At 65.0% G+C, this 10,749-nt stretch overlaps 2 protein-coding genes across 2 annotated transcripts; one reads left to right on the top strand and one right to left on the bottom strand.

The window, feature by feature from the left end:
- Nucleotides 1-209: 209 nt before the first annotated feature.
- On the top strand, nucleotides 210-4,398 carry NGDN (neuroguidin). The gene is made up of 9 exons (XM_080631878.1): nucleotides 210-644; nucleotides 998-1,069; nucleotides 1,884-2,021; nucleotides 2,429-2,513; nucleotides 2,599-2,648; nucleotides 2,730-2,814; nucleotides 2,898-3,060; nucleotides 3,934-4,157; nucleotides 4,246-4,398. The coding sequence occupies exons 1-9, from the start codon at nucleotides 597-599 to the stop codon at nucleotides 4,263-4,265; spliced, it is 885 nt and encodes a 294-aa protein (XP_080488004.1). The 5' UTR covers nucleotides 210-596; the 3' UTR covers nucleotides 4,266-4,398.
- A 47-nt stretch (nucleotides 4,399-4,445) lies between these two features.
- LOC308228514 (dehydrogenase/reductase SDR family member 4-like) lies at nucleotides 4,446-9,815 on the bottom strand (the record flags this gene model as incomplete). The annotated part of the gene is made up of 8 exons (XM_080631898.1): nucleotides 4,446-4,576; nucleotides 4,656-4,711; nucleotides 5,181-5,315; nucleotides 6,133-6,184; nucleotides 6,280-6,350; nucleotides 6,775-6,876; nucleotides 8,008-8,188; nucleotides 9,769-9,815. 8 exons carry the CDS (start codon nucleotides 9,813-9,815, stop codon nucleotides 4,462-4,464), a joined length of 759 nt encoding a protein of 252 aa, XP_080488024.1. The 3' UTR covers nucleotides 4,446-4,461.
- Nucleotides 9,816-10,749: the final 934 nt, after the last annotated feature.

The following is a 10,749-nucleotide window of genomic DNA, read 5'->3' as shown; positions in this document are numbered from 1 at the left end:
GGGTCTATGGGGTCTCTATAGGGGGCTGGGGGTGTCTATAGGGGTCTGTGGGGTCTCTACAGGGCTCTGTGAGGTGTCTAGAGGGGTCTATGGGGTGTCCATAGGGGTCTGGGGCAGGTCCATGGGGTCTCTATAGGGGTCTATGGGGTCTCTAGAGGGGGCTGGGGGGTGTCTATAGGGGTCTATGGGGTGTCCATAGGAGTCTGGGGGGTCTCTATTGGCGTCTATGGGGTCTCTATTGGGGTCTATGGGGCTCTATAGAGGTCTATGGGGGTCTATGGGGCTCTATAGGGCTCTATGGGGCTCTATGTGCCCCTGGGGGCTTTCTGGCGCGCCTATGGCCGTTCCTGGCCCTCCCATTGGTCGCGCCAACCGCCGCTCAATCGCGCCTCGGTCTCCCATTGGTCCACGCCGCCCTAAGCCCCGCCCCGCAGGGGGCAGGCCAGCATCTCCCTTCTCGCCTCCCATTGGCCCGCTCCCGCCCAGCGGCGGGGAGGCGGGACTTCCTCTCCCTCCTCGCCCTCCCATTGGCTCGCACCCCCAGCGCCGCGCTCCTATTGGCAGCTGCCTCCTCCCGGCAGGCCTTCAGTTCCAAGATGGCGGCGGTGGAGGCGGTCGCGCTGCTGGAGGCTCTGCAGGGGCAGGTCCGGGCCTACATTTACCCCCCCCGGACCCACATTTACCCCCCCGGACCCACATTTACCCCCCCCGGACCCACATTTACCCCCCCGGACCCACATTTACCCCCCCCGGACCCACATTTACCCCCCCCCGGACCCACATTTACCCCCCCCCGGACCCACATTTACCCTCCCCGGACCCACATTTACCCCCCTCCGGACCCACATTTACCCCCCCCCGGACCCACATTTACCCCCCTCCGGACCCACATTTACCCCCCCCCGGACCCACATTTACCCCCCCCCGGACCCACATTTACCCCCCCGGACCCACATTTACCCCCCCGGACCCACATTTACCCCCCCGCTGGCTGCAGGTGGCGGCGGTGACCGAGCACGGGCGGGCGCTGCTGCAGAGGGTGCGCGGGGGCAGGCTCCGCACTGAGCAGGTACCAAAGCGGGCCCTAGGGCTCCCTATGGCTCCCTATGGCGTCCCTATGGGGTCTCTATGGGTCCCTATGGGTCCCTATGGGTCCCTATGGGTCCCTATGGCTCCCTATGTGTCCCTATGGGTCCCTATGGGGTCCCTATGGGTCTCTATGGGTCCCTATGGGTCCCTATGGGTCCCTATGGGGTCCCTATGGGTCCCTATGGGTCCCTATGGGGTCCCTATGGGGTCCCTATGGGTCCCTATGGGTCCCTATGGGGTCCCTATGGGTCCCTATGGGTCTCTATGGGGTCCCTATGGGGTCCCTATGGGTCCCTATGGGTCCCTATGGGTCTCTGTTGCTCTCTATGGGTCCCTATGGGGTCCCTATGTGGTCCCTATGGGTCCCTATGGGTCCCTATGGGGTCACTATGGGTCCCTATGGGGTCCCTATGGGTCCCTGTGGGGTCCCTATGTGTCCCTATGGGTCCCTATGGGTCTCTATTGCTCCCTATGGGTCTCTATGGGTCCCTATGGGGTCCCTATGTGTCCCTATGGGGTCCCTATGTGTCCCTATGGGTCCCTATGGGGTCCCTATGGGTCTCTATTGCTCCCTATGTGTCCCTATGGGTCCCTATGTGTCCCTATGGGGTCCCTATGTGTCCCTATGGGTCCCTATGGGGTCCCTATGGGTCCCTATGTGTCGCTATGTGTCCCTATGGGTCCCTATGTGTCCCTATGGGTCCCTATGTGTCCCTATGGGTCCCTATGGGTCCCTATGGCTCCCTATGGGTCCCAATGGGTCCCAATGGCTCTGTCCCTGTGGGTCCCTGCAGGGGCTCTCGGTGCTGGCGCTCCGGGCTCAGCTGCTCCTTCAGTACCTGCAGGACCTGGGCCTGGTGCTGGGGGCCAAGGCCCGGGGGGGGAGCCTGGGGGCGCTGCCGGCCCTGCCCCGCCTGCTCGAGAGCCGCGTGGTGAGGGGGGGCCCTGCCCCACACTTGGGGGGCTGCCCCATAGCGCCCAGTGGGGGCTCAGCGCGGGGGGCGGGGGCAGGTCTATGGGGCTGGGTTCTATGGGGCTGGGTTCTATGGGGCTGAGCTCTATGGGGCTGGGTTCTATGGGGCTGGGTTCTATGGGGCTGAGCTCTATGGGGCTGGGTTCTATGGGGCTGGGCTCTATGGGGCTGGGTTCTATGGGGCTGGGCTCTATGGGGCTGGGCTCTATGGGGCTGGGTTCTATGGGGCTGGGCTCTATGGGGCTGGATTCTATGGGGCTGGGTTCTATGGGGCTGGGCTCTATGGGGCTGAGGGCTCGGGGGGGTTGCTATAAGGGAGGTGGGGGGCAGATCTATGGGGCTGGGCTCTATGGGGCTGCCCCATAGGTGCTGGAGAAGCTGCGCCCCATCGAGCACCGCCTCAAGTACCAAGTGGAGAAGCTGCTCCGGGCGGCCATGACGGGGGGCCCAGGTGAGCCCTGCCCCATAAGTGCGCCCCACAAGTGCTCCCTATGGGTCTTGGCTGCCCCATAGATAACTCCTGATCCTCTCCATAGGAGCCGAGCACCCCTTAGCCTTCCATGCTGAGCCCTCCAACATGGCCGACGTGAGCTATGGGGCGACCCAGGCAGCTGTGGGGCACTTACGGGTGCGCTATGGGGCAGCTCACGCCTCCTCTGCCCCATAGGAACCTGAAGCAGCGGCTCCGAAGGCCCCCGGCTTAGGGGGCGGGCGCCGTTACGTCCCGCCCCACATCCTCCCCGTGCAGTTCGGTGAGTGCGGGCCCTGCCCCACACATCCCCCCCCCCCCCCATTGGGCTCAGCGGAGGGGCTGACGGGTGCCTCTGCCCCATAGATTCCGTGGGGCGCGAGCAGCGGGCGCGGGAGGCGGCGCAGCGCCGGGCCCTCGGCAGCTCCGTGCTGCGGGAGCTGCGGGACGAGCTCAGCGACGCCCCCCAGGAGCTGTGGGGCAGCCGGGGGGCAGGGGGCGAGCGGCCCCACAGCGGAGACCTGGAGAGGTGGGGCTGGGGGGGGGGTTAGGGTCGCTTGGGGCTGGAGGGGGGGTGCTGGGGGGGGTTAGGGTCGCTATGGGGCTGGGGGGGGGTTGGGTCGCTATGGGGCTGGAGGGGGGGTTAGGGTCGCTATGGGGCTGGGGAGGGGGGTTAGGGTCGCTATGGGGATGGAGGGGGGTTAGGGTCGCTATGGGGATGGAGGGGGGGTTAGGGTCGCTATGGGGCTGGGGAGGGGGGTTAGGGTCGCTATGGGGATGGAGGGGGGGTTAGGGTCGCTATGGGGCTGGGGAGGGGGGTTAGGGTCGCTATGGGGATGGAGGGGGGTTAGGGTCGCTATGGGGCTGGGGAGGGGGGTTAGGGTCGCTATGGGGATGGAGGGGGGTTAGGGTCGCTATGGGGCTGGAGGGGGGTTAGGGTCGCTATGGGGCTGGAGAGGGGGTGCTGTGGGTTATGGGGTTCCTGTTGGTCCCTGTGGGGTCCCTATGGCTCTCTGTGGGTCTCTCTGTGGGTCCCTATGGGTATCTATGGGTCTCTCTATGGGTCCCTATGGGGTCTCTATGGGTCTCTATGGGTCTCTATGGGTCCCTATGGGTCTCTCTATGGGTCTCTATGGGTCCCTATGGGTCTCTATGGGGGCTCTATGGGGGCTCTATGGGTCTCTATGGGTCCCTATGGGTCCCTATGGGTCTCTCTATGGGTCTCTATGGGTCCCTATGGGTCCCTCTGGGTCTCTCTATGGGTCCCTATGGGTCCCTATGGGTCTCTCTATGGGTCTCTATGGGTCCCTATGGGTCCCTATGGGGTCTCTATGGGTCTCTATGGGTCTCTCTGTGGGTCTCTATGGGTCCCTATGGGTCCCTATGGGTCTCTGTGGGTCAGGACCCGCCTGGAGGAGTCGCTGTTCCTGCGCCTGAGCGAGAGCCGCCGGGCCCGGGCCGCGCGGCGGCGCCGGCAGCGCCTGACGTCATCGGGGGGCGGGGCCTTGGCCGCCATCACGTGCTTCGGGGCCTCGGCCGCCCTCTGGGAGCCGCCCAATCAGGAGGCGCCGCCCGCCAAGAGGAGGAAGGCGGCAGCCAATGGGAAGAGGCGCAGCCGGAGGAAGGGTGAGGCCCGGCCTATCCCAGCCTGCCCTGGGGCTGCCTGCCCCATAGAGGTCAATGACAGCGCCCCCCACCTTTGTTTCCTCCATAGGTGCCCATCGGCGGCGCTGAGCCCCGCGTTAAAGCTCGTTTGCATCTCCTTTGCATCTCGTTTGCATCTCGTTTGCATCTCATTTGCATCTCCGAGCGTCTCATTCAGGCGCCCAGAGCGGCCAAGATGGCCGCCCCCACTGGGCGCCGCCATCTTGCCCGGCGCCCACGTGACGCTCCCGCCGCGCCGCCATTGGTGCTCGCCCTCGGGCGCCCCCTAGAGGCGGGAGGCCGCGCCGCCCGCCACCACCACGGTCTCCCCGGTGACGTAAGCGGCCGCGGGGGAGCACAGGAAGGTCACGACCCCGGCCACGTCTTCCGGGGTGCCCGGCCTGCGGGGGTCACGTGATGAGGGAGGGAGGGAGGGAGGTCATGTGGGGAAGGGGGGGGGGGTCACGTGACGGCACCCACCTGTCGATGCCCATGGCCGCCATCACGCGCTGCAGCGTGGGCTCGTCCTGCCAGAGCTGCCATAGAGACCCATAGAGACCCATAGGGACCCATAGAGAGACCCATAGAGACCCATAGAGACCCATAGGGACCCATAGAGACCCATAGAGACCCCATAGAGACCCATAGAGACCCATAGGGACCCATAGAGCCCCATAGAGACCCCTAGAGACCCCATAGAGACCCCATAGGGACCCATAGAGACCCCATAGGGACCCATAGAGACCCCATAGAGACCCCATAGGGACCCCTAGAGACCCCATAGAGACCCCTAGAGACCCCATAGAGACCCCATAGAGACCCATAGAGACCCATAGAGACCCATAGAGCCCCATAGAGACCCCATAGAGACCCCTAGAGACCCCATAGAGACCCCATAGGGACCCATAGAGACCCCATAGGGACCCATAGAGACCCCATAGAGACCCCATAGAGACCCATAGGGACCCATAGAGCCCCCATAGCGCCCCACGTCCCCCCACTCACGGCCCTGCTGAAGCGGGTGCGGATGAGCCCCGGCGCCACCCCATTGACGCGGATGCGGAGGGGCCGCAGCTCCGGGCCCAGCGCCTTCACCAGCCCCAGCAGCGCCGCCTTGCTCACGCTATAGGGCCCCAGCGCCTGCCCCACAGCGCCCCATAGACCCCCCTCAGTGGGACCCACGCCGTGGGGCCGGCCCCATGGATCCCACCCCATGGATCCCACTCGATGGGCCCCATGCCATGGGTCCAACCCCATAGATCCCGCCCCATAGACACCCCATACACCCCCATAGCCAGCCCCACATCCTGCCCCATAGGTCCCGCCCCATAGATCCCTCCCCATAGGCCCCACGCCATGGGTCCAGCCCCATAGATCTCACCCCATAGATACCCCATATCCCCCCAGCCAGCCCCAGAGATCCCTCCCCATAGGTCCCACGCCATGGGTCCAGCCCCATAGATCCCGCCCCATAGATCCCACTCGATGGGCCCCACGCCATGGGTCCAGCCCCATAGATCCCGCCCCATAGACACCCCACACACCCCCATAGCCAGCCCCACATCCTGCCCCATAGGTCCCGCCCCATAGATCCCTCCCCATAGGTCCCACGCCATGGGTCCAGCCCCATAGATCTCACCCCATAGATACCCCATATCCCCCCAGCCAGCCCCAGAGATCCCTCCCCATAGGTCCCACGCCATGGGTCCAGCCCCATAGATCCCGCCCCATAGATCCCACTCGATGGGCCCCACGCCATGGGTCCAGCCCCATAGATCCCGCCCCATAGACACCCCACACACCCCCATAGCCAGCCCCACATCCCGCCCCATGGATCCCACCCCACAGGCCCCACGCCATGGGTCCAGCCCCACAGATCTCACCCCATGGCCTGCCCCATAGACACCCCATGCCCCCCCCCCCCCCCCGCCCTGCCCCATAGCGCCCCCCAGCTCACCGGGAAGGGCCTGTACCCGGCCAGCGACGACACCAACACAATGGAGCCCCCCCTGGGGGAGGAGCCACAGCGGGGTGGGCGTGGCCAAGGCGTGGCCCCGCCCCCCTCCTTCCCCCCCCCCCAAGCCCCGCCCCCTCCCCTCCTCACCCCCTTTTCTCCATGTGGGGCACCACGAGGCGGATCAACATGGCCGCCGCCGTCACGTTCACCTGGAAGATCTGTGGGGCGGGAGCTATGGGGCGGGAGCTATGGGGCAGATGTAATGGGTAGGATCTATAGGGCAGGAGCTATGGGGCAGGAGCTATGGAGCATGATGTATGGGTCAGATATATGGGACAGGGTCTATAGGGCAGGATCTATAGGGCAGGATTGATGAGGCAGGATCTATAGGGCAGGATCTATGGGACAGGCTCTATGGGGCAGGGCTCTATGGGGCAGGGCTCTATGGGGCAGGCTCTATGGGGCAGGGCTCTATGGGGCAGGCTCTATGGGGCAGGGCTCTATGGGACAGGCTCTATGGGGCAGGGCTCTATGGGGCAGGGCTCTATGGGACAGGCTCTATGGGGCAGGGCTCTATGGGGCAGGCTCTATGGGGCAGGATCTATGGGGCAGGATCTATGGGGCAGGCTCTATGGGTCTCACCTTCTCCCACACCTCCTCCTCGGCCTCGAGGGTGCTGCCCATGACGGGGTTCGTGGCCGCGTTGGACACCAGGATGTCGATGCCCCCATAAGTGTCCAGAGCCTGGGGGGGGGGGGGGTCAGGACCCACAAGTGTGGGGCTGGGACCCATAAATGTGGGGCTGGGACCCACAAGTGTGGGGCTGGGACCCATAAATGTGGGGCTGGGACCCATAAGTGTGGGGCTGGGACCCACAAGTGTGGGGCTGGGACCCATAAGTGAGGGGCTGGGACCCATAAGTGTGGGGCAGGGACCCACAAGTGTGGGGCTGGGACCCATAAATGTGGGGCTGGAACCCACAAGTGTGGGGCTGGGACCCACAAGTGTGGGGCTGGGACCCACAAGTGAGGGGCTGGGACCCATAAGTGTGGAGCTGGGACCCATAAATGTGGGGCTGGGACCCATAAGTGTGGGGCAGGGACCCACAAGTGTGGGGCTGGGACCCACAAGTGAGGGGCTGGGACCCACAAGTGTGGGGCAGGGACCCACAAGTGTGGGGCTGGGACCCATAAATGTGGGGCAGGGACCCACAAGTGTGGAGCTGGGACCCATAAATGTGGGGCTGGAACCCACAAGTGAGGGGCTGGGACCCATAAATGTGGGGCTGGAACCCACAAGTGTGGGGCTGGGACCCACAAATGTGGGGCTGGGACCCATAAATGTGGGGCTGGAACCCACAAGTGAGGGGCTGGGACCCATAAATGTGGGGCAGGGACCCACAAGTGTGGGGCTGGGACCCACAAGTGAGGGGCTGGGACCCACAAGTGAGGGGCTGGGACCCACAAGTGTGGGGCTGGGACCCACAAGTGAGGGGCTGGGACCCACAAGTGTGGGGCTGGGACCCACAAGTGAGGGGCTGGGACCCATAAATGTGGGGCTGGGACCCACAAGTGTGGGGCTGGGACCCACAAGTGTGGGGCTGGGACCCATAAATGTGGGGCTGGAACCCACAAGTGAGGGGCTGGGACCCACAAGTGTGGGGCTGGGACCCACAAGTGTGGGGCTGGGACCCACAAGTGAGGGGCTGGGACCCACAAGTGTGGGGCTGGGACCCACAAGTGAGGGGCTGGGACCCATAAATGTGGGGCTGGGACCCACAAGTGTGGGGCTGGGACCCATAAATGTGGGGCTGGAACCCACAAGTGTGGGGCTGGGACCCACAAGCGTCCCCCCCCCCCCCCCCCAACCGCGCACCTTCTGCACGAGCGCCTCCCGGTCCGCGGCCCGCCCCACGTGGCACACGCAGCCGGTCACGTGCTCCAGCCCCAGCGCGCGCAGCCGCGCCAGCGCCGCCTCCACGTGCTCGGCCCGGCGCGAGCTCAGCACCAGGCGCGCCCCCGCGCGGCCCAGCCCGGCCGCGACCGCGAGCCCGATCCTGGGGGGGGGGGGAACCATGGGGTCCCTATGGGTCTCTATGGGTCTCTATGGGTCTCTATGGGTCTCTATGGGGTCCCTATGGGTCTCTATGGGGTCCCTATGGGTCTCTATGGGTCTCTATGGGTCTCTATGGGGTCCCTATGGGTCTCTATGGGTCTCTATGGGTCTCTATGGGGTCTCTGTGGGTCTCTATGGGTCTCTATGGGTCTCTATGGGGCTCTGTGGGGTCTCTATGGAGCTCTATGGGGCTCTATGGGGCTCTATGGGGCTCTATGGGGTCTCTATGGGTCTCTATGGGTCTCTATGGGTCCCTATGGGGTCTCTATGGGGCTCTATGGGGGTCTATGGGGCACTATGGGGACCTACGGGTGTCTATGGGGACCTATGGGGCTCTATGGGGCTCTATAAGGGCCTATGGGGTACTATGGGGGCTCTATGGTGACCTACGGGTGTCTATGGGGACCTATGGGGCTCTATGGGGCTCTATGAGGGCCTATGGGGTACTATGGGGATCTGTGGGGCTCTATGGGTCTCTATGGGGCGCTATGGGGCTCTATGGGGACCTGTGGATGTCTATGGGGCTCTATGGGTCTCTATGGGGTGCTATGGAGCTCTATGGGGACCTATGGGGCGCTATGGGGTGCTATGGGTGTCTATGGGGCGCTATGGGGCACTATTGGGCTCTATGGGTGTTTATGGGGCTCTATGGGGTGCTATGGGTGTCTATGGGGCGCTATGGGGCACTATTGGGCTCCATGGGTGTCTATGGGGCTCTATGGGGTGCTATGGGTGTCTATGGGGCGCTATGGGGCACTATTGGGCTCCATGGGTGTCTATGGGGCTCTATGGGGTGCTATGGGTGTCTATGGGGCGCTATGGGGCGCTATGGGGCTCTATGGGGTCTCTGTGAGTGGCTATGGGGGGGGGTCCAGGCAGCGCGTTGCTGCGCGCCCAGCAGGGGGCGGTATAGTGCCGCAGGGGGCGGGGTCAGCCGAGGGCACGCCCCCCCGCTCTATGGGGGGGCTCCATGAGGCCTCTATGGGTCCCCATGGGGGCTATGGGGTTCTCTCTATGGGTCCCTATGGCTCCCTATGGCTCCCTATGGGTCTCTATGGGTCCCTATGGGTCTCTATGGGGTCTCTATGGGTCTCTATGGGTTCCTATGGGTCCCTATGGGTTCCTATGGGTCCCTATGGGGTCTCTATGAGTCTCTATGGGTCCCTATGGGTCTCTATGGGTCCCTATGGGTCTCTATGGGGTCCCTATGGGGTCTCTATGAGTCTCTATGGGTCCCTATGGGTCTCTATGGGTGTCTATGGGTCTCTATGGGGTCTCTATTGGTCTCTATGGGGTCTCTATGGGTCCCTATGGGGTCTCTATGGGTCCCTATGGGGTCTCTATGGGTCCCTATGGGTCTCTATGGGGTCTCTATGGGTCTCTATGGGATCTCTATGAGTCTCTATGGGTCCCTATGGGCCTCTGTGGGGTCTCTATGGGTCTCTATGGGGTCCCTATGGGGTCTCTATGGGTCTCTATGGGGTCTCTATGGGTCCCTATGGGTCTCTATGGGGCACTCACCCGTCGGTGGCCGCTGTCACCGCCGCCACTTTCCCCGCCAGCGCCATTGGGAGCGCTCGGAGCCGCTGCCCCACAGCGGCCTCTGCCCTGCAAGGGCGCTGGGGGCAATGGGGGGGCCTTAGGGGGGACCGGGGGGGTAATGGGGGGCAATGGGGGGGTAATAGGGAGTCAATGGGGGGCAATGGGGGGGTAATAGCGAGTCAATGGGGGTTAATAGGGGTAAAGAGGGAGTCAATGGGGGGCAATGGGGGGCAATGGGGGGGCAATGGGAGGCATCGGCTCCTCTCGAACCCCCTCGGAGCCACTCGGGTCCCTTCGGGCGGCTCCGCCCTCTGGGGGCGGCTTCGGCTGCGCTCGGCTCCCTTCGGGCGGCTCCGTCCCCTTCGGCTCCGTTCGGGCGGCTCCGTCCCCTTCGAGCGGCTTCGGCTGCGCTCGGCTCCCTTCGGGCGGCTCCGTCCCCTTCGGCTCCGTTCGGGCGGCTCCGTCCCCTTCGGGCGGCTTCGGCTCCGCTCGGCTCCCTTCGGGCGGCTCCGTCCCCTTCGGCTCCGTTCGGGCGGCTCCGTCCCCTTCGGGCGGCTTCGGCTCCGCTCGGCTCCCTTCGGGCGGCTCCGTCCCCTTCGGCTCCGTTCGGGTGGCTCCGTCCCCTTCGGGCGACTTCGGCTCCGCTCGGGCGGCTCCGTCCCCTTCGGGCGGCTTCGGCTCCGCTCGGCTCCCTTCGGGTGGCTCCGTCCCCTTCGGGCGGCTCCGTCCCTTTCGGCTCCCTTCGGGCGGCTCCGTCCTCTTCGGGCGGCTTCGGCTCCGCTCGGCTCTCTTCGGGCGGCTCCGTTTTAACGCGGTCCCTTCGGCGTTTCCCGCTGCGTTCGCGCTGCCGAACGCCGCCCAACGCCGCGGTTTGGAGCCGGGAGCCCTGCTCCGTTCCAGGCGTTCCTCGCACGCCTTTGGTGCCGTCGAACGGGAAAGGGGGAGAGGATAGAAACGGGT

This window comes from Psittacula echo, assembly GCF_963264785.1.
Source record: "Psittacula echo genome assembly, chromosome: 19".
NCBI classification, from domain to species: Eukaryota; Metazoa; Chordata; class Aves; order Psittaciformes; family Psittacidae; genus Psittacula; species Psittacula echo.
This window is presented reverse-complemented; position numbering and strand designations above follow the sequence as displayed.

What these genes read in the sequence shown, in the direction of transcription:
- NGDN (XM_080631878.1), top strand. Translation starts at nt 597, where the DNA reads ATGGCGGCGGTGGAGGCGGTCGCGCTGCTGGAGGCTCTGCAGGGGCAG. An exon ending in GCAGGCTCCGCACTGAGCAG is followed by an intron (nt 1,070 to 1,883) that starts GTACCAAAGCGG and finishes GGGTCCCTGCAG; the next exon opens with GGGCTCTCGGTGCTGGCGCT. An exon ending in GGCCATGACGGGGGGCCCAG is followed by an intron (nt 2,514 to 2,598) that starts GTGAGCCCTGCC and finishes TCCTCTCCATAG; the next exon opens with GAGCCGAGCACCCCTTAGCC.